The sequence below is a fragment of the Hemicordylus capensis genome, chromosome 1, assembly GCF_027244095.1.
Source record: "Hemicordylus capensis ecotype Gifberg chromosome 1, rHemCap1.1.pri, whole genome shotgun sequence".
Classification (NCBI taxonomy): Eukaryota; Metazoa; Chordata; class Lepidosauria; order Squamata; family Cordylidae; genus Hemicordylus; species Hemicordylus capensis.
This window is the reverse complement of record NC_069657.1, coordinates 78,998,186-79,024,715: the sequence shown is the minus strand read 5'-3', so window position 1 is coordinate 79,024,715 and position 26,530 is coordinate 78,998,186. Positions and strand designations below refer to the sequence as shown.

The window sequence follows — 26,530 nt, the reverse complement described above, 5'->3', positions numbered from 1 at the left end:
CATGACTTTGGCCCTCCAGCTACTGTTGGAATACAACTCCCATCATCCTTGACTGTGCCTGGGGATGATGGGAGTTGTAGTCCAACAACAGCTAGCAGGTCAAAGTTGTGTATTGTATTCAAAGTTCAATGGATAGTCCCAAAAGTGGAGCCAGGATTCCAGCAAGAGAATGTTTGATTTAGTCATGGATAGGAGAGAAACTGGTTCACTTTCATTCTGTACTGCAATTGGTTTTCCTAGTAGTACTAACTCGGAATCAAACCTGTTAACTCATGCTGTTTCCATTTCTTCTGAAGTGTGCAAATTCCCATTGGGTTCATTAGAAGTTTCAAATTTGTAAAGAAGGTTGAGGAATGTTCTTAATGATGCTTAGAATATGAAAAGCTAAGCGATTAGCTGAGCACGTGATGCCGGAAAACAATTTTGGCTGAAAGCCACTCCAAATGTTATTTTATTTAAATGTCAGTAATAATGCAAGAGCTGCAGTTTCTGGCTGAATAAGATGTAGCCATTTATCCTTAAGTTAAATGGCTTCAAGAGACTTGTTACTACAGCCACTACCATGGAAAATGTTCATGTATCTTTCTTCTTGGAGAATGAAATATGTTGTTTCTCTCCTAGGCTTGGAAAGGAGAAACTTGCCTGTTGGTGGGAGACAGGAATACATATTAAATATTTAAAAGAATGTAGAGCGTAAATAGAAGGATTTTCATTTGCTGGCTTGTTTGTTTTGAAGTCACAAGTTCTATATGGGTGAACATGGAAATGATTTATCTATTTATTTATTTTCAAGATTTATTTCTCACCTTTCGAACATAGTTCAAGACAGCTAACAGAAAAAAAAACCTGAAAGGCAGCTAACAGAAGCCCAGCAGAGAGGGAGAGGGAGAGTCCATCCACATCCCACCCGGTGCTGCCTGGAGTGAGAGATCAGGTGGTTGTTGGGGTTTCTTCTGCTGTTGCCTGCCTGCTTCTGCTTCCCCCCTGTGGGCTGCAGCCTCAGGGTAACATCTGTGGGAAGTGTGGGCAGGATTGGGAACAGCTCCTGAGTGACTCAGCTGTTCCTCAGACCACCTGCTCAGTTTTGGGATTTATAGGAAAGCTCCTTGTGGCGGTGGGGTCACCCCTTTGGGAGAGCCACTTCGGGGGAGGGCTTCTGTTTAATCAGTCTTAAGCTGTTCTGGATGGGGAGACAGGGGGTGCCTTTGTTGACTATGGGGCAGCTATCCCAGTGGTGGTGGTATGGAGTAGAAGAAGTAACATTGGCAAGTCAGCAGGCCATTCGAGGGCAAGGGTAGTCGGAAATTTAATAGCTATCTCCCCTTATTGCTGTCCTGCCAACTCTTTGACCTCGGGGAGCACGGCCAACAACCCACATAGCCTTATCCAAAATAAACCTGAACTCATCCATGATTTGATCATGGATGAAGAGGCCGACCTGGTATGTATTACAGAGACTTGGTTGGGGGAGGCTAGTGGTCCAGTTTGGTCCCAGCTACTCCCTCCAGGATATTCTGTAGAGGAGCAGGTGAGGGGACGTGGGTGGGGAGGTGGAGTGGCTGTGGTCTATAAGGATAACATCTCCCTTACCTGGGTCCCTGTTAGGGTATTGGACCGTATTGAATGTGTGTACTTGAGTTTGGGGACCAGGGATAGATTGGGACTTCTGTTGGTGTACCAATTGCCCTGCTGCCCAGCGGAATCCCTTACTGAGCTCTCAGACTTGGTCACGGAACTCGCGTTGGAGTCTCCCATAATCTTGGTGCTGGGGGACTTCAGTGTTCATTTCGGGACCAATCTTTCTGGGGTAACTCAGGAGTTCATAGCAGCCATGACAACGATGGGTTTATCCCAAGTGGTCTCTGGACCGATGCATATTGTAGGTCACATGTTTGATTTGGTCTTTTACTCTGATCAGGGTGGTGTTCGGTGGGTGGGGACTTCTGTGATTTCCCCATTGTCATGGACGGACCACCATCTGGTTAAGGTTGGACTTACAACCACTTCCCACCTCCACAGGGGCGAAGGGCCTATTAGAATGGTCCACCCGAAGAGGTTATTGGATCCAGTAAGATTCCAAGAAGCCTTGGAGAGATTCAGTGTTGGCTTTGCTGGTGATTGTGTTGATACCCTGGTTGAGAATTGGAACAACTTGCTCACCAGGGCAGTAGACACAATTGCTCCTAAGCGTCCCCTCCGACCCGTTTCAAAATTGGCCTCTTGGTATACGGAAGATCTACGGGGGCTGAAGCGGCAAGGTAGGCAACTGGAGCGCAAGTGGAGAAAGACTCGACTCTAATCCGACAGATTACGACATGGAGCACATTTAAAGATTTATGCTCAGGCAATACATGTGGCAAAGAGGCACTTCTTTTCTGCCCATATTGCCTCTGTGAGTTCAGGGTTGTGAGGGGACTAGTATCTGCCCCCGCTCCCTTGAACCAGAATTTGGAGGCATCAGTAACCTGCTGCGATGTGTTTAAAGAGTTTCTCTCAGATAAAATCTCTCAGATTCTCTTGCAGATAAAATCTCTTGAACCTAAATGGAGACTCCACAATTAATTTGATGTCTGAACTGGAGGTGCCCAACAACTCCTCTCATATGATTCGATTGGATCGGTTTCAGTTTGTGACTCCTGAGGATGTGGACAAGCTGCTTGGAGCAGTGAAGCCTACCACTTGTTCTCTTGACCCTTGTCCAACATGGCTTGTTCTGTCGAGCAGGGAGGCTGTTGTAGGAGGCCTGGTGGAAATCATAAATGCTTCTCTGAGGGAGGGCAGGATGCCTCCTTGTCTTAAGGAGTCAATCATTTCACTTCTTCTAAAGAAGCCTGCATTAGATCCCTCAGAGTTGAGCAATGATAGGCCTGTTTCCAACCTCCCATGGCTGGGCAGGGTAATTGAGAGGGTGGTGGCCTCTCAGCTCCAGGCAGTCTTGGAGGAAGCTGATTATCTGGACACATTTCAAACTGGTTTTGGGGTGGGCTATAGGGTGGAGACTGCCTTGGTCGGCCTGATGGATAATCTCCAATTGGCAGTTGACAGAGGAAGTGTGACTCTGTGGTCCTTTTGGATCTCTTGGCGGCTTTTGATACTATTGACTATAGTATCCTTCTGGAATGTCTGAGGGTGTTGGGGGTGGGAGGCACTGTTTTACAGTGGTTCCGCTCGTACCTCTCGGACAGATTCTAGATGGTGTCGATTGGAGATTGTTGTTCTTTAAAATCTGAGCTTAAGTATGATGTCCCTCAAGGCTCCATACTCTCTCCAATGCTTTTTGACATCTACATGAAACCGCTGGGAGAGATCATCAGGGGATTTGGAGCAGGGTATTACCAGTATGCTTATGACACCCAGATCTACTTCTCCATGTCAATTTCTTCAGGAGCTGGCATATCCTCCCTAGATGCCTGCCTGGAAGCAGTAATGCGCTGGATGAGGGAGAATAAACTGAAGCTGAATAAGATGGAGGTACTTATTGTGCGGGGTCAGAACTCCAGAGACGATTTTGATCTACCTGATCTAGATGGGGGTCACACTTTCCCAAAAGAAGCACGTTCGCAGTCTGGAAGTACTTCTGGATCCACACCTCTCCCTGGTTTCTCAGGTTGAGGCGGTGGCCAGGGATGCTTTCTATGAGCTTTGGCTGATACACTAGCTGTGCCCATTTCTCGAGATCAATGACCTCAAAACAGTGGTACATTTGTTGGTAACCTACAGACTTTATTTCTGTAATGCGCTCCACATGGGGCCGCCTTTATACGTAGTCCGGAAACTTCAGTTGGTTCAGAATGTGGCAGCCAGGTTGGTCTCTGGGTCATCTCGAAGAGACCACATTACTCTTTTGCTTATGGAGCCACACTGGCTGCCAATAGGTTTCTGGGCAAAATACAAAGTTCTAGTTATAACTTATAAAGCCCTAAACAGCTTAGGCCCTGGGTATTTAAGAGAGCATCTTCTTCACTATGAGCCTCACCGCTCGTTGAGGTCATTGGAGGAGGTCCGTCTTCAGTTACCACCAACTCGTCTGGTGGCTACACAGAGACAGGCCTTCTCGGTTGCTGTCCCGAGATTGTGGAATGCGCTCCCTACTAAGATATGATCCTCCCCATCTCTGGCAATTTTTAAAAAACATCTGAAAACCCATCTTTTCAACCAAGCTTTCTCAGCCTTTTAAAATTTGTTGGTATTAATTTTGTGATTGATTTTAAATTGTTGAATTGTTTTAACTTTTTATGTGTTTTAATTGTTTTATGTTAACCACCCAGAGATGAAAGTTTGGGTGGTATATAAATGTGATAGATAAATAAATAAGTAAATGTGAAAAATTGTTCCTGTGTACATTTGTATACGTATGTGCACTGAATATATTGTGTGTATAAACCTCAAGTGAGAGGAGCTGGGCATAGATGCCTGGAAGTAAGTGTATGTCACTTTAAGCACTTAGAAACAGCAGCCTGATCTTTTCCCATCTGCTATATCCCACTTTGAAAAAGAGATATGTACTTTTCTTCACTTGCAGGACCTTACAACACCTCGGCCCTCAGAGGCACTACTCCTTTGCATGGCATTGTCCAATGCCTGTCACTCTTCTGGTTCTTCTCTCTCTGCCTTGCCCATCATGATTGGTTTGTGGAAAATTTTGTCTCTGTATAAGCTTATCCTCATGGAAGTTCCGACACCCAACAAGTGACATTCACACTTGAGAGTAGGGATGTGCATAAAACCGGTTCTCCCGGTTCAGTTCGGATCTGAACCGGGTCCGAACCGGACCGGAGTGGTTCGGTTTTGGTTTTGCCGAACCACCCCCCGGTCCGGTTCGGATCTGAACCGAACCGGTTCGGATCTCAAAATAGTTGGTTTGAAAGGGGACCTTGTGTTCTACCTGCCACCCAAATTTCAAGTCGATTGGACCTTCCTCTGATTTTTTACAATTTTTTTTAAAATTTTCAATTTTTGCCCATAACTCCCTATGTGGAGCACTTAGGGGCAAAAAGCTGGGGTGGGTGGTAGCCACCCATGGGTGTCCTCCACCCCAACAATCCCAAGGCAAAAAAAAATCCCATTGGCTAGAATGGGGTTTTTGGGCTGCCCCAGACCCACCTCTGTGGGGCGGCAGCACCCCCAAAGCGGGTCCGGGGCCATGGCAAAAATGGCCTCAGTCCCTCCCAGCAATCTCCGGAGAGATAGGAGTGATGGTTTTTTTTATTAAGATTTTCTAAGGCATTAAATAATATCTAATTGGAAAGAATAGAATGTGTGTCACTGGGTGAAAGGTAAAAGCCTCATAGAGAGACAGTTATTTAATGCCTTAGGAAATCCTAATAAAAAAACCATCACTCCTATCTCTCCGGGGATTGCCGTGAGGGACTGAGGCCATTTTTGCCATGGCCCCGGACCCACTTTGGGCGTGCTGCCACCCCACAGAGGCGGGTACACGGGGCTGCCCCAAATCCCCATTCTAGCCAATGGGAATTTTTTTTTCTCTTCAAGAAACCCACCAACAATGCTAGGGACACCCATCAGTTGCCACCCCAGCTTCTTTGCCCCTCTCTCTCTCTGGGCGCCCTACACATAACACCCAGTCAGTCCACCTTAATACCTACCTACCACCTACCCAAGCAACTAAGATGACACTCAGAGAGACAACACCAACTCCCTGATCTAACAAAAAGGCCACTGCTGCTGCTGCTGCCTGCCAGCAGTGGAGCAGCACACTAAGCACACACACAGAGAAGAAGCAGGAGGTGGAGCAGAGCAACAGACCTGCTGCTCTGCATGATGGGTGATGTGATGATGCCCAAAGAAGCCACTGCCTCACTCAGTGCCTGCCACTGAGGCCTGATAGACAGAAGCCAAGCCAGCCAACCTGCTCTGCTGCTCCTCCTCCCCATGGATGATGCACACACACCCCACATCTGGCCTGGCCAGAGGCCGGCCAGCAACAACAACAACAACTACTACTACTGCTACTACTAGTAGTACTACTATTACTACTACCCCCACAACCAGTGTTGCTACGCTACGCCAACATTGCCAGTCACACACACCACAGCCTGAGCATGGCACACAGCCAACAGCTGCTGCCAGCCAGTGCCTAGCAAGCCAAGCCAACAAGAGGAGAGCTGAGTAGACGGCGCACGCACACCAACCCGTCACGACGCGCAACTGCAAGGGGAGAGGGCAGGGCACAATTACAGGCAGGAGGAGGCGGGGCAATCCTAGCACAGATTTTGAAGTTGAAATCCAGTACATCTTCTACCACCAGCTGTAGTGTAGTGTGGTGAGTGCACTGAGTGCAGCTGACTGAGTGTGAGGAAGGATGATGATGCTAGTTAGTTAGTTTCAGCAGACTGAGAGCATTGAGCATGGGCAATGGCATTTGGCAAGCAACACAACACGACAACACTCACCTGCTGCTGCTGGTTCTAGTAGTTGTCTCTCGTCTTCACCTCTTCTTCGTGTGTGCTCAGTGAGTGCATGCCTTTTGCCTTACTTGAAAAGAAATGGTTCTCTGGTCCACCACATATTTGCTCAAGGACACAGAGAGGACCAAGGCAGGTGGTGGTGGCACCAGTGTGAGTGCATGCGTGCTGGTGTTTGCCACCAGGTGCGTGTGTGTGCATGTGCTGCTAGCTAGGAGGGGGGAGGGAGGGAGGGAAGGGGGAGGAAAGGGGAGGGGGAGTTGGAGGGGGAGAGGGATGTAGCAGAGGGGATTGAAGGCGGAGGAGGGTCCGGCTCAGAGTTGGTCAGCCACATATTATGCACACACGTGGTCACGTGTGTGCTTCGGTGGGAGAGACCAGATTCTCATCATCTTGCCAGACCGGGGTTTGGGGGCAGGTGAGGTGGGCGTGGAAGGGAGGATGGAGGGGGGTGATGAAGAGGGAGGAGGGAGGATGGGGGAGGGAGGGATGGAGGGAGTCTTGGAGGGGGGAAGGGAAAAAATGTAGACACACAGCACAGACAGACAGACAGCACACTACAGAAAGCATCCACACACACAGACAGTGCTAGGCATCCATTCACACAGACAGACAGACACACAACAGGAAGAGAGACAGACTGAGTCTGCACCACACACACACACACACAGAGACCCAATTCCCCCCCTGCATAGTTATCAATCAATATGTTGTGCTGGCAGCCAGTTCATTGCTATTCTGATGGTTTTTGGTTTTTTGCCATCAGCCAACATCAACAGTGACCATAATCAAGATGAACATAAGATGATAATAATTCATTCGTTTCATTAGAATAAATCATCCAATTATTTTCTCCATGTAAACCAAGCCCCCCACACATGATTTCTGGTAACATTTTCAATAAAATCAATTCATTTGGCATTCATCATTTTGTTCTCCCTTTGTTACCCTTTCCCCCCTTTTGGACAATTTTGAGGGTTGATTTTAACATGGGGTTTTAAAGAAAAAAATATTTACTTGTTTATTTACATACAAGTATTTACAATATTTACACTGCGTTAGAACGTATACCCGCCGCTGCCGCTGAGTCTAGTACTATTTGGGCTGTGCTACTTTTGGGCTGTGTGCCGTGCCCACGCCAGGTCCCCAAATGCTGACAGGTGGAGAGATAAGGGCCTGTGCTGCTGCTGGTCAGCATTGGGTTTCTTTTTAGGTGGGCGTGGGCATTGTAAACGTCTGGCCAGTCGCAGCACTACAACTACTACTACCAATGGATCTCTGTGTGGGCACACTACACACTGCGACTGGCTGGCACGGCTCAGCATCTGTCACGTCAGCTCAGCTAGAGGTGGATGGGGGGAGGGTAGGGATAAGCACAGAGGTCGAGCCAGGCAGGTGACCAACCATAGGGCAACCCACGGTAATCACTCGCCCGGCTCAAACTCCAGCTTGGGGTAGCCCAACAGTGGGAGGTTCACCTTAAGGAAGACCAGCTGCTCCACCAGACCAGGGTCCAAGCGGGAGTGAGAGGGTGTCACCACATCCCCGGCACGTGAAAACACCCGCTCGCTCTGGACACTGGTTGGGGGGCAGGAGAGGAGGCGCACAGCCACCACCGCCAGGTCCGGCCAGACTTGGCGGCGGCTCACCCAGAACTGTGCGCAGTCCACGCCATCTTCCTCCACAGGCTCCTCCAAGTACTGCGCAACGCATTGCTCAGCACTGAAGGGGGGCCTGGCAGGTCGAGCCTCCCGCATACCAGGCATGGCGCCATAGCAGAACCGCTGAAACCACTGGGCGGATCTCGAGTCGGTAGCAACTGGCTGCTGTGATGGCGCCGCCTGGGATGCTGCGCTGCTGGACTGGGAAGAGGAAGGGGAAGGGGAAGCTGACGCCGGCTGGCCGCCCATGCTGCTGCTGGGTGCGGGTTGGGCGGCGGGGGCTGCCCCCTCACCACTACCAACATCCTGGTCTCTGCGGGCCCTAGCGGCCTCCTCCTCCCTAACCTTCTCTACCAGGATGCCCCTCCACCTGGGCAATTCGTTGGCACTCTTGGCATTGCCCTTGAGGGCTGGGTGACAGAGACAAGCGAGGACATACTCCTCCCTCTCTCCCAGCACCCCAATGAGCCGCCTGTCAACCCCAGACTTCAGCCTCCCAGCCAGAGCACGACCCTCTGGCGTGGTCAGAGAAATCTGGAGTTCACCCATCAGCTTCTCGAGACCCATAGCTGTGGGCAGCGCCTGGCTCAAGGGAGTGGTGTCGGCACACAAGCCCTTCATGGCAAATTGGAAGGGCTGGAGTGCCAACACCGCCTCGGACATCTGCTTCCACTCTGCGTTCGAGAGGTCGCAGACATCCAAGGACTCGTCCCTCGCCAGGGCGACAAGGGCTCTCTCCTGCTCCAACAGGCGCTGGAACAGGAGGAAGGTGGAGTTCCACCGCGTCTCAACATCTGAAGGGATGAGATGTTGAGGAAGCCCAAGGTCATCCTGCTTCTGGCGAAGCAGTCTTCCGGACTTCTCGCTGCGGTGGAAGTGGGCGGCCAGCTTGCGAGACTTATCCACAAGCGTGGCCGTGGCAGCAACAGCAACTGGGATGGGGCAGCCCCCCCTCTCCTGGGACGCCTTCAGCTCCTTAAGGCCAAGGGCATCCCTGACAGTCAGATGGAGCATGTGTGCCATACACTGTATGTTCACACAGTCCATGACTGTCTCGACAGCGGCGGTAACGTTGGCTCCATTGTTGGTGACAATGAAGCTGCGGGAGAGGTGTGGACACCCGCCAATCCACTCCTCTATCTGGTGGTCGAGTACGGCCGCCACCTCCTCCCCGGTGTGCCTCGTGTCCATCGTCTCCACGTGCAGGACGGCCCACCTGTGCCGTAGTGCAACGGGAGCCGTGCAGGACCCAGAAGCATCGCCCGAGGAGGTCCCCTCATTCTCCGGTCCCCACCAGTGGGCAGTAAGGGCCAGGAAAGCAGCGTGCATCCCACTGTCACTGGTCCAGAGGTCAGTCGTGAAATGCACGCTGGTGCCCGGCGGAGCTGCACGCAGCCCGGCCGACATGAGCTCCCTGCACTTGCGGTACAGGGAGGGGACCACGTTCTGGCTGAACGTGGTCCTTGAGGGGATGACATATTCGGGCACCAGGTACTGGAGTATCCGGCGGAAGCCGGAGTTCTCGACCACCTGAAATGGCTGGTCATCGGTGGAAATCATCTCCCCTATGAGGCGGGTGAGGTGATGATGGTCCACGCGAACAGTACACTGGCTGCCCGACGACTGCGTCCACCACTGGACGGGCAGTGTACCCTGGCTGCTGGCTGGCACACTGCCGCTGCCCGCCCTAGTGGCAGATGCACAAGGCGTGCTAGTGCTGCCAGCCTGTCCCCTGAGACCTGGGTGGTGACGCTCTATGTGTCTCCACATAGGCGTCGTACCCAGGTGCACAGGGTCCCTGCCACGGCTGACCTGCATCCTGCAGTGGACACAGCGGGTGGGGAATGGGGCATCTTGAGGGACCTCAAAATGCGCCCACACACCACTGCCTTTGGACTCCTGCGCCCTGGGCGCCATCCTAGGCCATTTTTCCATGGGTGGCTGCAGTCCTGGGGGGGGGGGACAGCCACTGCTGCCTGCCCACTGCTGCCACCCAACCCACCCCTTCTGCCCTCCACACCAGAGGAAGGGCCCAGCTCCACTGGCATCGGAGAGGCAGGCCTCTCCTCCACCAGCTCACCAGACCGCTCCCCACCAGAGTGTCGGGCTTCACGAGGGGGGGGCCCCACTGAGCGGCAAAAGGATAGGGGGAAGGGGCCCCAGAGGGAGGGAGAACTTGGCTACATCCTCACCACCCTCTACCTGCTCTTCCACCTCCACAGTCTCCTCCACCACAATGACTGGCGGTACCTCAGCAGCACCTGGTGCCGCCGAGGAGGGACCCGCCACAGCCCTAGTCCGAGTGAGCATGCCTGTGCCACGATTGCCGGCAGCAGGCGGGGGGAAACGAATCCTGTGCACCAAACTCGGAGCCGTGGAAAAGAATTCTCCAATGGGGACGACCGGGGTGTCCTCAGACTCCCCGCGTCCTCTCCGTCTCTGAGTTTCTGCAGGCGCACCCTGCTCCTGGCCTCTCCCACGTAGTCTGCCTGGCAACCTAGAGCGAGCCCTGCCCGCCACACGGCGCTCAGACATTCTTTCTTATCTAGGAGGAGGGAGGGAGACTTTAAGAGTAAGGCCAGGAAGGGGCAAAAAAATAATTTGGAGGAGGTTGAAAGGGGCCAAAAAAACACAATTGATTTTGAGCTGATGGTGGGGGGGCCTGTTTTGAAAAAGTAAGCCAATTAGGGGGGGAAAGGAATGGAAGACTTTTTGATGGGGGGGGGAAGCCAATTGAATTGAGGGGTAGAGGGTGACCTTTTAAAATTTGGGAGTCAAGCCAATTGGGGAGATGGGTCTGGGAGGTTTTTTTTAAAATTGGGGATTAAAGGGTGGACCACGGGCAGTTGGGTGGAGTAGTTGTGGTGTGGGTAGCAAGTTTTTTATTTTATTTTTGGGGAGAGTGGATGGGGGGAGGGCACAGCACCTACCGGGGGGGGGAGGGATGCAGTCAAAGCTTGGGCACCTGCAGATCAAAGGAGGAAACCCTTATTTAGTGAACTGAAACACACAGTGTGGTATGGTTCTGGGGGTTGGTTTTCAAGTAATGCTCCTGTGGGGGGAGCATCAACCTCAATGCAGCCTATTTAGTGACTTTAAATTGCACACAACCAAAACCAGAACCCAGTCACACCTGCACAGAAGTTGAACCCACCCACACTGTGACTCTGCCCGCCATGGCAAGCAAGCAGCAGCAAACATTTGATGGCAGCATGGATGGAATATCATCATCATATATGTGTATTGGCACAGCATGTAGTATCAGCATCAGATCAGAACCCATGACCCCACTCTGCCCCACCAGAGGCCAGGAAACTCTCTGGCATGGCATTGGCACAGCATGTAGTAGCAGCAAGCATCAGATCAGAACCCATGATCCCACTCTGCCCCACCGAGAGGCCAGGAAACTCTCTGACATGGCATTGGCACAGCATGTAGTAGCAGCAAGCATCAGATCAGAACCCATGATCCCACTCTGCCCCACCCAGAGGCCAGGAAACACTCTGGAAGGCACCTGTTCAAAAACCAACTGCAAGACGCACGCAATGCAACGCAGCACACACAGCAGCAATTTCTTCATTGAGCAAGAAGACACAAGTTACAACGGTACATCTCCTCTCCAAGGGTCCCTCCCTCCTCCCCACACCCAAATGCATTTCAAAATAGGGGTGTCCCTATTTAAAACCGCCAGCTAGGGAGAGAAAGGGGCAACAAAAGGTGCACAATCGCACACGCACTAACCCCTCTTCTTCCGGTCCTTCTCCTGCCGCTCACTGCTGGTCACGGATGCGCTGCCGCCAGCCCGCCACCCTGGGCTGGGACACAGGCAGGGCGGCCGCACGAGGCACAGGCAACCGGGGTAGGTCAACTATGGAGGGGGGCAGAAGTGAGGAGACAACTCTATTTGTGTCGCTCAACTCACCCCCAAGCAGAGACAAATCAACCAAAAACTTTCAAAATAAAAAAAACCTGATGGCAGCCGCCAGGTGGGTAGGCTACTGTGTGCGGCTGCAGCTGTGGGAGGAGGTGGAAAGTGAAGGGGAGCAGAGAGAGAAAAGTCAAAGAGAGAGAGAAAAGAGAGAGGGGGGCGGCAGGGACAAAGAGAAAGAGAGAAAACAGAGAGAAGAGAGAGAGAGAGAGCGGAGAAAGAGAGAAGAGAGAGAGAGAAAAGAGGGGGCAGGGACAAAGAGAAAGAGAGGAGAGAGAGAGAGGAGGAGCGCAGCGCAGCAGAGAGGGGGGATTCAGGTGTGGGGGAGGACAGCAGTAGCAGCGGTCCCAAGAGGTGGGGGGAGCAGAGGGTGTGTGGGTTGGGGGGCTAGTGTGTGGCAGGGGGCCTGGGGTAAGTAGAGGGAGTCAGGGGCAAGAAGAAGGAGAGGTTGGGGGAGCGGAGGGTGTGTGGGTTGGGGGGCTAGTGTGTGGCAGGGGGGTGTTGGGGGGAAGGGGAGGGGGCAACAAACAGCAAAGGAGAAACTAGAACAACTCGGGTGGGTAGCAGCAGCGATTAGGCTGGATAGGGTGGGGGGAGGAGCTGGGCTAGGGTCTTGGAGGAGGGAGAGTGGGGGGGGCAGGCAGGGGGAGGAGGAGGAGGAGGAGGAGGGGAGCAAAATATATAAAGCAATATATTATCAAGAACAAAAGCAAGTTTAAAAAAACACAATAAGGAAGACTGACTCTTTAAACCAAAACCACTGCAGAAAGAAACTCGTGGGTGGGGGTGGGGGGAGGGGAACCAAACACTGACTCGGGGGGGGCACTAATTAAACAGAGACAACAACGAAACAACAATTGCTGCAAATAATAGCAAATAAATAAGTGGTACTGCAAGCAAAAAAACCTGGACTCTGTTGGGCAGCAGCGATTGGGAGAAGGCTGGATGGGGTGGGGTTGGGGTGGGGTGTGTTTGGTTTGGACTTGGAGGGGCAAGTTAGGAGCAGGGGGGGCCACCACACAGAACAAGGAGCAACTTAAAAAGCTGAACACACAGAACCAATATTATCAAATCAAGGCAATGGAGGAGCAGACAACCAACAAAAGAACCAAAATTGATTATATGGGACAACAAAAAACAACAACAGAATCCTCTGGGGTGGGGGGAAGCGAACCAACTCACAGGGCAGCAGCAGAAACAAACAAAATGCTACTACACAATTTAAGCAAAACCAGCAAGCAATATATAAATAAAAAACCAATGGAATGTGAACATCAAAAAGTTGAACAAACACAAGGCAGGACACAAAGAGCAATAATAAATAGAAGAACTTTTAAAGCAATGAGAATGCAGTGGGTGGGAGTGGGGAGGGTAGGCCCAAGGGAGGAATGAGAAGGGAAAGGGGGGGGGGGAGAAAAGCAGACAGACAAAGAAACAGAGAAATTTGGGGAAAATTAAGAAGAAAGTAAAGTAAAGTAACAGTACAGACAAGAGACAGACAGAGACACACAGAGAGTCACAAGGGGCAGGTGGACAAAGGATTAGAGCACACAGAGAGACACAGGACACAGTCAGGGACAGGACTCACAGAGACACCAGCAGCCAGCAAAGGGCAAGTAGCAGGTCTCAGAGATGATCCCACAACTGCAGCCAAGAGAAGTTTCCAGACAAGAGGCTTGGGTTTATATAGGTTTTGAAATTCCCTCCTTTGGAAGCCCCCACCTTTGCACTCCCCCCCGGCCAACAGGGTGCCAGCTCTCAACAGTACAACAGCCAAGCAGCCTACCAGACCAAAGGACTCATTCTGGCCAGTCAAAGGATCAATAGCGCAGCCAATGCAATGCCTGAAAATAGCCTCACAAAATGGATGCCAGGAGCAAAAGTTTCGGGAAGGAGCCACAAAATGGAGGACACACTTCTAACTTACAAGAGACACTGAAGACAGTCAATAGAAGCCTCTGCGACATCCGAACCAGTTCGGAAAATCTGAACTGGTTCGGATCTGAACCGGCCCGGATTCGGTCCGGGATCGAGCCGCCGGATCCGAACCGAACCGCACATCACTACTTGAGAGGACACACCTGTGTTTTGTACTCAAGTTTGTGTAAGATGAGAATTGGCTCTTAGGATTTTCCCCAAGCAAACAAATATGCCCTTGAAAAAAAATTGGCCCCAAAGTTAAAGGACAGTCAGTTGTGTTTTTAAAAAGTGATCATGCTTTAAAACAACCCCAAACAGAAGCCTGCATAGATCTTCAACTGCTTGCCCTTCAGTTTCCCTAGATGGCAATTTTATTTTGGAAGGGCAGATGTGCATTCACATATCGTCCAAATTTACACTGAAGTCCCTGTGTGCTATCAGGGAACACTCCATACATGTTTCGGGTTTTTCATTGCACATTGGAGCTTAGCCCGATTTATGTCCAGGGTAAAATAAATTATACTTTTTGCATCAGATTTTTGGGTAAATTCAAAATATCTGATATGCCCCATAACTCGCAATATTTCACTCCTCTTAATCTCACGGTAAAGCCTGCTGTTTGGGAAAGGCCGTGTTTTGCTTTGCTGAAAGAATTTACCTCTTTTAGTCTTGTTTTCTGTATGTGATTATTTTTATTGTCAGTCTCTGAATGCTTTGTAATTTTCTTTTCTAGCACGAAAGTGCTCCAAAAATACTTAAGTGCTCAAGGTGACAGTGTATGATCCACAATGATGTTGAAGGAACTCCTGTATTCTTTAGTAGCTCCATAAAAAACACTTTGTGGATTTGACTAATTAATTGCTGCCCAGAAAGTCACCTGGACCCTTAACCTCGGGGCTAAACTAGGTGTTACACAGCAGCTGTGTGCAAACATTTCATTTTGCCTTGAAGATGGAAAAGCCTCGGGAGGAGGGGGTGCATTTGAGAGGAGAAATGCCTGAAGAAGCCCCCTCCCCCTCCAGTCCCCCAATTAAACTTACAGCCTCCCACAGCTGCTTTTGATTAAAATAAATAAATAATTGAGTGTTGCATATGACTGCCATGTTACGCCCAGTTAGACCCTGAGGTTAAGGATCTGGGCAACTTTCTGGGCTGCAAATAATTAGCTAAAGTTTTTTAAGGATGACTTAAGGAATGCAGAAGCCCTTTTGATTGTCACGTGGAACTTAGTTGTACAAAAGAAATTTTTGAGGCATTCATTCAGAGACAGCGGTAGGAAGAATCACAATCAAGGTAAAGCCTTTAATTTTTTCTGGAAAAGAACAATAGTCATGAAAAGTGTAGGACAGGAGCTCCAGCATCTGTACAGATGAATTCAGTCCCCAAGGGTCATGGTTAAGTTGGGGTCCATGTTTATGGATGATTAGTTCAAAGGTTGTTCCTTCTAATGTTCAGTACTTTGCCATCATATCCTCCAACAATCATTTCACTGTCTGGAATGCTTACTGAAGTTTTTAATTTGCTTTTCCATGTAAGTGGCTGATAATTCAGCTCACCCACAATTTTTATCTTCTTCAGAATTCAATGATTTGGCACAGCAAGGAATATTTGTATTCAGTTTTTGAATATTTGAATCTGGGTGTTTTCTTTAAATAAAATAGAACAAAAGAGTGATTTTCAAAGGAGATCAGCTGGGAGTCTAGTTTAATCTAATATAATCTAATAAAATATAAATGCAATATAAATATAATATAACAGATATCATTACTGAGGGCTGAGGCTGGGGGAGAAAAGTTCAGTTAGTAGGTACTCCAGTCTGCCCAGATATAATGCTTGGCTGGACAGCCTGGGTAGAGTATGAAGAGTTTGCTTCCTCATACTCTACTCAACATACTCAATTGCTTCCTCCTAAACTTCCCAAGCTGATGCTGATCTGTGGGGCATCTTACCTCCCGGCTGAGCTGTGGGCTTGAGGGAGTTTGGTATGTATGTGTGTCCATCTGTGTGACTTTCAAAAATGTATTGAACTTGGTTTGTAATGACACTGGAAGAGCACACACAACCCTAATGGACCAGGTTTGCAGTCCGAGATACTGATAGATCCAGCATAGTTGCTGGAAAGCCAAGTAGCAGTTGTGGCATGCAGTGTCTTGTTTTCCACTGAGCAAGGTTAGTGCACCAGCTGTGGCCCATCCAGGATAGAGAAAGCCTGAGCACAGTTCTCCATAAGAACAGCACTGCTGGATCAGGCACAAGGCCCATCTAGTCTAGCATCCTGTTTCACACAGTGGCCCACCCAATGCCTCTGGGGAGCCCACAAGCAAGAGGTACTGTATGTGCATGCTCTCTCTCCTGCTTTTGCTCCCCTGCAACTGGTATTGAGAGGCATTGTGCCTCTGAGGCTGGAAACGACCCACAGCCATCAGACTAGTAACCAATTTTAGACCTGTCCACCATGAATCTGTCTAAACTCCTTTTAAAGTCATCCAAGCTGGTAGCCATCACCACATCCCATTGCAAGGAATTCCATAGATTAATTATATGCTGTGTGAAAAAGTACTTCTGCTTGTTGGTCCTAAATTTCCCAACCTTCAGTTTCATGGAATGACGTCTGCTTCAAGTATTGTGAGAGAGGGAGAAAAATGTCTCTCTGTCCACCCTCTCCATTCCATGCATAATGTTATACACTTTGATCATGTCTCCTCTTAGTCACCTCTTTTCCAAGGTAAAGAGCCCCAGATGCTGTAGCCTAGCCTCATAAGAAAGGTGCTCCAAGCCCTCTTCTGCACCTTTTGGTTGCCCTCTTCTGCACCTTTTCCAGTTCAACAATGTCCTTCTTAAGATACAGTGACCAAAGCTGTACACAATACTCCAGATGTAGCCGCACCATAGATTTGTATAAGGACATTATAATATTAGCAGTTTTATTTTCAATCCCCCTCCTAATGATTCCTAGCATGGAATTAGCGTTTTTCACAGCCATCACACACTGAGACAACATTTTCAATGAGCTGTTCACCACGACTCCAAGATCTCTGTCCTGGTCAGTCACCGACAGCTCAGATCCCATCAACATATACTTGAAGTTGAGGTTTTTGCCCCAGTGTGCATCACTTTACACTTGCTTACATTACACTTGCTTACATTTGGCCACTTTGCTGGTCACCCCAACTTCTAGATCGTTTATGAACAAGTTAAAGAGCACTGGTCCCAGTACCGATCCCTGGGGAACCCCACATCCTACCTCCCTGCATTGTGAGAACTGTCCATTTATTCCTACTCTCTGTTTCCTGTCGTTCAACAAGTTACCAATCCACACATGAACCTGTCCCCTTATTCCATGACTGCCATGACTGCCAAGTTTACTCAAGAGCCTTTGCTGGGGAACTTTATCAAAAGCTTTTTGGAAGTCCAAGTATACTATGTCAACTGGATCAACTTTATCCACATGCCTGTTGACACGCTCAAAGAACTCCAAAAGGTTAGTGAGGCAAGACTTACCCTTGCAGAAGCCATGCTGGTTCTCCTTCAGCAAGGCCTGTTTTTCAATATGTTTAACAATTTTGTTCTTAAGTATGCTTTCCATCAATTTACCAGGCACCGAAGTTAAGCTGATCGGCCTGTAATTTCCCAGATCCCCCCTGGATCCCTTCTTGAAAATTGGAGACACATTGGCTACTTTCCAGTCCTCAGGTACAGAGCCTTATTGTAGGGACAAGTTAAATATTTTTGCTAGGAGATCGGCAATTTCACATTTGAGTTCCTTCAGAATTCTTGGGTGAATGCCATCTGGCCCTGGAGATTTGTTAATTTTTAGTTTTTCAGGACAGTTTAGAACATCTTCCCTTGTCACCTCAAATTCACCCAGTTCCTCAGCCGCTAAACCTGAAAAACCTTATTCTGGAGAGGGTATATGGCCAGTATCCTCCACCATGAAGACAGATGCAAAGAACTCATTCAACTTCTTTGCAATCTCCTTCTCCTCCTTAATAATCCCTTTCACACCCTCATCATCTACTGTCTGCCTGGCAGGTTTTCTACTTTGGATATATTTAAAGAATTTTTTGTTATTCCCCTTGACACTTCTAGCTATATGCTCCTCAAACCCTCTCTTTGCATCCCTTATTGTCTTCTTCCCTTTTATAGCTTCCCTGACTCTACTTGTTAGCCACACTGGCATCCTCCTGAACTTGATGGTACCTTTCCTTCTTCTTGGTACACTTTCCAACTATGCTTCTAGAACTAAGTTGCATGCTTTCTGGAGTGATTTGACCCTCCTGACTTTCCCTTTCAACTTCCTTCTTACCAGTCCCCTCATTTTTGAGAAGTTTCCTCTTCTGAAGTCCAACACATCTGTGTTAGACTTTCTTGACAATTCTCCACTCGCATATATGCTGAATTGGATCACACTATGGTCACTACTACCCAGTGGTTCTGCAACTGACATCTTGCACCAGGTCCTGGGCACCACACAGGATTAAATCCAAAGTCGCCATCTCTCTGGTTGGTTCTGTGACTAACTGTTCTAAGGCACAGTCATTTAGCACATCTAGAAATTTGGACTCTCTCTCTCATTACCTGAATGTGAATTTACCCAGTCTATGTGTGGGTAGTGGTAGTCACCCATTATTATTGCCCTGTCTGTCTTTGACACCTCTCTTATTTGTTTCTTCAACTCCAGGTCACTCTCAGCACTTTGATCCACAGGGTGATAGAACGTCCCTAGTAACACATTTCCTTTCAGTCCTCATAATGTTACCCATAATGATTCTGTGGAGGACTCTGATCCACCTAGGTTTTCTAGCTTATTGGAATCTATCCCTTCTTTGATATACAGTGCCACTCCTCTTCCAACCCTCCCCTCCCTGTCCCTTCTATAGAGTTTATATACAGGAATAATCGTGTCCCACTGGTTCTCACCATTCCACCAGGTTTCTGTTACACCCACTATATCTATGTTCTCATTAGTAACCAAGTACTCCAGCTCACTCATCTTGGCTCGGAGGCTTCTGGCATTGGTATACAGACACTTATACACCGGGTCCCTCACCTGGTGTTGGCCTGTGCTATCCCCCTTACATAATTTGTCCTATTTGGCCAGCTGTCCTGTGTTTCCTTCTGCTCAACTCCTGGCTCTACTCTGTTCCCTTCTGGTTTATCCAAAACATATTCACCCTCACACCTTAGGGGATTTTGCTGGCCGAAGCAGATGCCATCCTGTTCCCGCTGGCAATCCCCCAGGCGTCATTTTAAAAGCTGCTCAGCGCCAGCAGTCTCGTTCCATCTTGGTTCAACAGGAGCCCACCCCTTTTGTACAGGCTTCATTTCTCCAAAAATATATCCCAGTGCCTAACCAATCTAAACCCCTCCACTGGGTACCACCATCTTATCCACGCATTGAGATCCCTCAGCTCCGCCTGTCTCCCTATCCCTGCACATGGAACAGGTAGCACTTCAAAGAACGCTACCCTGGGGGTCTTGGAATTCAGTATGCTACCAAGCAGCCTAAATTTGTCTTCCAGGACCTCCCGACTGCATTTCCCAAGATAGTTGGTGCCAATGTGCACCACGACAGGTGACTCCTCCCCAACACTGCCCAACAGCCTACCTAGACACAGCGTGATGGCCACAACCTTTGCACCAGGCAGGCAAGTCACCATGCGGTCTACACGTGAGTCACAGACCCATCTCTCTATGCCCCTTATGATCAAATCACCCACTACTAAGAGGTCCCCACCCCCTGGAGGGGTATCCTCTGTGCAAGAGGATAAGGGTGCATTACCCAAGGAACAGGTCCCTGCTAAGGGAGTGTTTGCCTGTTCCTCAGACCGATGTCCTCCTTCCCTAGGACCCTCATTCTCCATGACAGCAGAAGTGCCATCAGCATGGGAGTGGGATGCCTCTACCACATCCCTGAGAGTCTCATCCACACACCTCTCTGCCTCCCTGAGCTTCTCCAGGTCAACCACCTTGGCTTCAAGGGAACAAAGTTGTTCGCTGAGAGCCAAGAGCTCTTTGCACCGAGCGCACACCCACGACTTCTGCCCCTCAAGCAGATAGTCATACATGCGACATTCTGTGCAATACACTGGGAAGCATCCCCTCCCCTGCTGGCATTTTATGTTCATAACTAGTTTTACTGGGTATTTAAAGTATATGGGGTTTGAAGTTAGGTACTGGGTACAGTTGTCAGCTAATTAATGGTTTTTAGTTTTGTCCTCCAAGAACAAAACTAAAAACCATTAATTAGCTGACAACTGTACCCAGGACCTAGTTACCATCCAGTACCCAGTTACCATCCATGCCCTGGTATCCTTGAGATTAGATTACTGTGGTGGGTTATATGCAGCCCTACATATAGCCTATCACAGTAATCTCAAGGTTAACCCTCAAGGTTACTCCTTGTAGCACATGAGCCTGTATAAACTTTGCATTCATAATCAGATCCCCCTCCATGCCCCCCCCACCACCTAAAGTTAGGCAGACAGGTTGTGATGTAATTGGAATGCCCTCCCCAGAGAAGCTTGCCTGGCACCAACTCTCATATCTTCTGGTATCAAGTGAAGCCTTTCTCTCTCACACTCAAATATCCCAACATACAATGTGGCTGGTTTTAATTCTTATGTCACTGTTCTGTTTAATTTTACTGAATGAGTGGCTGCTCTTCTCTGGTATTTTTAAACTGAATTTCTTTGTATGTATGTGTACGATTTATAATATGTGCATTGTCCTCGGGACCTTGCTCCAAACAGTGACTTACACCTTTCTTTTTGAAATAAAATAAAATAATGTATACTGCTTTTTGCCTCCAGTAATTCAACTACAATATCTATGCTCTGAGATTTTATGGATGATTGGTTTCAGATAACCACTGAAGGAAGATGATGCAGAGAGAGGAAACTACTGCCAAGTCAAATCCTAAGGGGATCGGTTTTAACTTTCACAGAGGGAGCAAGCAGACTATGAAGGGATTTCTTAAGTCCTTGTGATGTGTACTGCAAGTTTTACAGTGTAGAATGCCAACTGGCAAGTGCTGATGTGCTACGTAACCTGTCCTCCCGCTGAGCATGAGTACATTACAACGTTTTGTCTGAAGCCTTTGAATTAGGCCCCGAAACAAAGGACGATGAATAATGAAGGAGCAATTAATCTCAAGGCAGGTTATTAATCAAGTAGCGTCACCTTAAGTGGTGCAGCAGGGAAATGCTTGATTAACAAGCAGAAGGTTGCCAGTTTGAATCCCCGCTGGTACTATATCGGGCAGCAGCGATATAGGAAGATGCTGAAAGGCATCATCTCATACTGCATGGGAGGAGGCAATGGTAAACCGCTCCTGTATTCTACCAAAGAAAACCACAGGGCTCTGTGAGTGCCAGAAGTCGAAATTGACTTGATGGCACACTTTACCTTTATTACCCACCAAAGTGACAATCACCAGGACGCAAGTCACAAGAGATAGCAGTACTGGGTCAAAGTCAATGAGAGAGCGAAAGGGAAAGTAGTTTGGAAACGGGAGCACAGTCAGGTACAAACAGCAAAATTACATCCAACATCCCTGGAATGAAGCCTTATGCAGTCCTTGATCACCAGTCATGCCTAAGGATGATCAAGGCTGGAGAATTTGCTGTAGTCAGACAGTCATAGAGGGACTAGGAAACCATGGCTTCAAATTTCCACTTAACCATGAATCTTACTTGGGCCATCTCGGTTTCTCAGTCTAACCAACCAGACAGGGTTGTTGCAAAGATTAAATGGGACACAACCCTAGTGCAAGGGCAGGATACATATGTGATAAATAAATTAGAAGGAGTGGTGACCCCATGAGCAATATGTGTAAAAAACTGGAGCTGAATCTATGGGTGGTGCACACCATTGTGGTCAAGCTATTAGGGCTTTGTTGAGCCCATAACCAACAGGACTCAAGCTTGATAGGGCCTCACATAAGAAGCAAAAACCTGTCTGAGGAAAACATTGAGCCTTTGCTATATCTCTCTCACAAAATTCCAGTCTCCTTCAGTACATTAGAGGAGGCAATAACTGGATGCTATTCACGTCTCTCGTCCTCCTACATTCACATGGGTAGTTTTAAAATGTTGGCATTATTCTCTGCTGAACAGTCAATTGTACAACAGCCATTTGGAAAATAAGCTATTTTAAATGTTTTGAAGTCGGGTGCGGGGGGGGGGAGATTTAGAGCTGGAAGAAAAGATGTGTATTCTGTGTTCTGGGAATCAAACACAAATATATTCTCTCTGTGGCGGCTGCTGCTAGGGAGCATTTCATAAATTTGCTCCTCACCCCACCCCCCACTGTGTGGTTGTGTGAGCAGTTATTGACAACAGGCCCAAAATGGCTTTCTTCAGTCATTTTAACTGTAACAAATATTTTTCTTCATTGGTGTGCTCTGCCTTGTCTTAGTGTTACTGTGCTTCTTGGAAAAGCTTTCAAGAATATGGAATCAATCACTTTCCATACAGAATCTAACAGTTTTTGCGCTCGTTTACGATTGCTACCAAACCGATTTCAACCTAGGGTGAGGAGATAGTAGTTCTTTTGCCAACAGCAAGGGAAGTTATTCAACCAATGGGCTACTAATGGCTTAGCAGTTGTATGAGACTGTACATTGTGTGTGTGTTGGGGGGGGCTTCTCTGTGATTTAAGCTCCCTGTACATTTTAGGGTGAGCTTAGAGTAGCCTCTTGATAATGATCCTCGCCAGACCTAGGTGTGCATAATGAAGTTCTATAATATGCTAGGGGTTTAACAAGGCCTACTTCTCATAAACACCAGATTTGGTAATAAGCTTGTGTTGGACTGTAACACTTCGGACTGCAGTGCAGGCTCAAATGAATGCTATTCCATACCTGCTTCCCTCCCTCCCTCAAAACACACACACACACACACACACACACACACACCACATACAGAACTATAACAGGAATACACCACCACCATGAATGTATCACACCAGCATTAAAAAGATCTACACTAGTTTCTGGCAAAGGTGGTCCAAGCCCCCGGCTATCTGAGCACCAACTGTGGCACTCTTCCTCTCAGCTCTTCTCCTAAAGGTTGCCCGGTGGTAAATGGAGCTTGCTGCTCTTCTCTCCACCTTGGTCCCTCTCCCTCATACCCTGGCAAATCTCTTTCTCCCCCTTCCCTAGAGGGTCCTTTCTCCTCTCATGGATCTTCTCCTGCTCCCTACCTTACTTGGCAGCATGCTGATGCTTGCCACCACAGCTCTCCAACTCCTCCTCCAGTAGTACAAACACTTATATACCACTTTTCAATAAAAGTTCTCAGAGTGGCTTACATAGAAAAATAAATAATAAATAAGACGGCTCCTTGTCCCCAAAAGGCTCACAATATAAAAGGAAACAGACACCAGCAACAACCATTGAAGGAAGACTGTGCTGGAGTTAGATAGGACAAGTTGCGCTCTTTGCCTGCTAAATTACCACTTTAAAAGGTGCCTTTGTTCAGTTAGCAGGGGTGCTGCTCTTCTCCGCCTCCTCTGAGATGCTCTAGCCCAGCATTACGCTTCTCTTCCACACTTCTACTCTCTGGTTCTCTGGCTTTTGAAAATGCCAGAGCTGGAAGCAGGACTCTTTCCAGATTACACCCTGCAACGGGGTCACAGCGTATCTCTGAAGTGGGCTTCCACACTTCCTGTGTTGTGACACCGCAGTCCCTATGCTGACAGCAGAGTGTCGTTCATATTTCCAGTGCCTTGTTTTGAATTCAATAGCGGTGATATAGTGCTATAATGTTGTATATCCGGTGTTAAAAAGTTGCTGTTTTTGGGGGTTGTTAGTTTTCACAAGACTGCTCCCCCTGCTGGGCGTTTTGCTATTTATGTTTTGAATGCGATTTACCTGAACGGAAGCATTTTGCTACTGTTGAGCGGCTAACCTGGAAGGCACCCAGGAGAAAAGAAGCAGCAGCAGCTGATGCAACCACCACCAGATAAAGTTAGGGGGCACCATGTGAGGCCGTAGGCTACTGCACCACCTCTGTCAGTCTGCCACCTGAAGTGGCCTCCGTCCTCACTCAGCTTCATGAGCCGCCAGCCCGGTTTCTGGGTGTGGGTAAAGTGCTAGTCTACTTCATCTTTTAAATGGCTTGCTGCTCTGGAGCCTGAAGGACCATCTTCTCCCACATCAACCTGTCTGTCCTTTAAAATCTTCTTATGAGACTCTTTTCTGAGCACCCCTTCCTGGTGACCTGAGGAAGGTGGCTTTCCCATAAGATTACCTTTTTGACTGTGGCGCCTCTCCTTTGGAATAATCACCCTAGGGAGATTCGTGAGGTGCCTATATTGGAGATTCTTAGGTACCAATTTAAAACTTTTCTGAAGGTTTTGATTATTGATTTTGATTACTATTGTTGGTTTTATTATTTCTGTCTCCTTGGATAAATTTTGGTAGAAAGCTGACTAATTTTCAGTTACTTAAATAAAATAACATGCCAACCTTCATATAAAAAGGTCTTTTGCGGAGGACTAACTCTTCATTTTGTCTTTCTTCAGGTATCTAAGCCACCACAAGCAGAAAAAAATGGCCTGCGGGGTTTTGATGAGAAGGCATACTTGTCCTCAAAGCTTCTGAAGGCTGGAGAAGACCCTTATCGACAACATGCTTTCAACCAGTTGGAGAGTGACAAACTCAGCAGTGATCGGCCCATTCGAGATACCCGACATTACAGGTACCATATCATAACACTGAAATCTAGAACCATCATCTTCTGCTTGAGTATCTTTACTGCTTTGAGATAACTCTTTTTGTGTTGAATCTGCTTTCTGGATACAAATGTGGTTAATGCAGCTTGTACCACACAGGACAATTTTTAAGAAAAGCAAGTAACTAGAAATGTGATTATTTCATTGGAATCAGTCTGGTGGCCACACTATTTGCTGTTCCAGTGGTCAGATACAGTTGTCATTTTTGTATTTGGTCTCTCCTCCTGGGGTGGTTGACTTTCAGCACTAGAAAAACATGGATATGGTATATATTACTAAAATGCGAAATAGGTTACCATTAAAGTGTCCATGTGGATTGATGGGATATCAGCATGCAAAATGCACTCTGGGGAACACAAAATTGAATTGGCTCTTGTGAAAGCAAATCTAAAATCACTGGAAGATTAGATATGTGTTTCTTGGCCTGGCCTAGGCTCTTTTGATCGTCTCTACTGTTCCTCAAATTGTAATATTTCCAGGATTATTAAATGCTAATCTGAATCCTGTGGTGGAATCATGGCACCTCAAACATCCTCACCTGCAGGAGCATTTTCTGCATATCATAAGCAGCTGCATATCATATGCACCCTTGCCTTCATTCCACAGTCTTTCTTTTCCATGAAGGTTGTGGATGTCATGCTGTGTCTACGTAGGCTGTTAGGCAGTGCTGGGGAGGAGTCAGCTGTCATGGTGCACATTGGCACCAACAACGTTGGGAAATGCCGTCAGGAGAAATGCCGTCAGGAAATGCCACCAGGAAGCCAAATTTAGGCTGCTAGGTAGCATACTGAAGTCCAGGACCCCCAGGGTAGTGTTCTCTGAAGTGCTACCTGTTCCATGCGCAGGGATAGCAAGGCAGGCAGAGCTGAGGGGTCCCAATGCGTGGATAAGATGGTGGTACCAGGTGGAGGGGTTTACGATCTTGGGAAATGCAGTCAGGAGGTCCTGGAAGCCAAGATCTCCCAACGATCTTGGGAAATGCAGTCGGGAGGTCCTGGAAGTCAAATTTAGGCTGCTAGGTTAGCATACTGAAGTCCAAAACCCCCAGGGTAGTGTTCTCTGAAGTGCTACCTGTTCCATGTGCAGGGATAGTGAGGCAGGCGGAGCTGAGGGGTCTCAATGTGTGGATAAGATGGTGGTACCAGGTGGAGGGGTTTAGATTTGTTAGGCACTGGGATACATTTTGGGGGAAATGAAGCCTGTACAAAAGGGATGGGCTCCAGTTGAGCCAAGATGGAACCAGACTGCTGGCGCTTAAAATCAAGAAGTTTGCAGAGCAGTTTTTAAAATGATGCCTCGGGGGTTGCTGACAGGAACTGGATGGAATCTGGTTTGGCAAGCAAAATCCACTTAGGTGTGAGGGTGCAATCTATTCAGATAAACCAAAAGGGGACAGAGTAGTACCAGGAGTAGAGCAGATGGACAGCTGGGTGGCTGCCGTGTGTGTGAGTGTGTGTGTGTGTGTGTGTGTGCCCAGCAGTTCTTCTCCCTCCCCACCTGCCCCAGCAGCGGCAGCCAGAGCAACGCTGGGCCTGTCCATTTGGCCCAGCATCTCTTTCTAACTGTGAGGTGCACCTGCACAGTTGAGCGAGATCGTGACATCATGGGCTTGCAACAATCTGCATCCACTGTGCAGGCCATGCCTCGCAGTTAGAAAGAGACACTGGGCCGAACAGAGAGGCTTAGCATTGCTCCAGCCGCCACAGGGGGTGGGGAGGACTGTTGGAGTCACCCCATGGCAGCCACCCCTTGGCCATGTGGCGGCTAAAATTAAAAACAAAACAAAATGGAGGTTCAGCAGGGCATGCATGGGGGTGGCTGCCAGAGGCCCCCCCCGCCATTTGGAGCCCCTCCCTGGA

At 48.4% G+C, this 26,530-nt stretch overlaps 1 protein-coding gene across 2 annotated transcripts in view; it reads left to right on the top strand.

The window, feature by feature from the left end:
- GALNT16 (polypeptide N-acetylgalactosaminyltransferase 16) overlaps nucleotides 1-26,530 on the top strand; it is a 245,242-nt gene that overhangs the window by 120,789 nt on the left and 97,923 nt on the right. For both annotated transcript variants that reach the window (XM_053272781.1, XM_053272790.1), the window contains exon 2: nucleotides 24,462-24,637. In XM_053272781.1, the coding sequence (XP_053128756.1) occupies nucleotides 24,462-24,637 (176 nt within the window). The remainder of the gene's footprint in view (nucleotides 1-24,461; nucleotides 24,638-26,530) is intronic.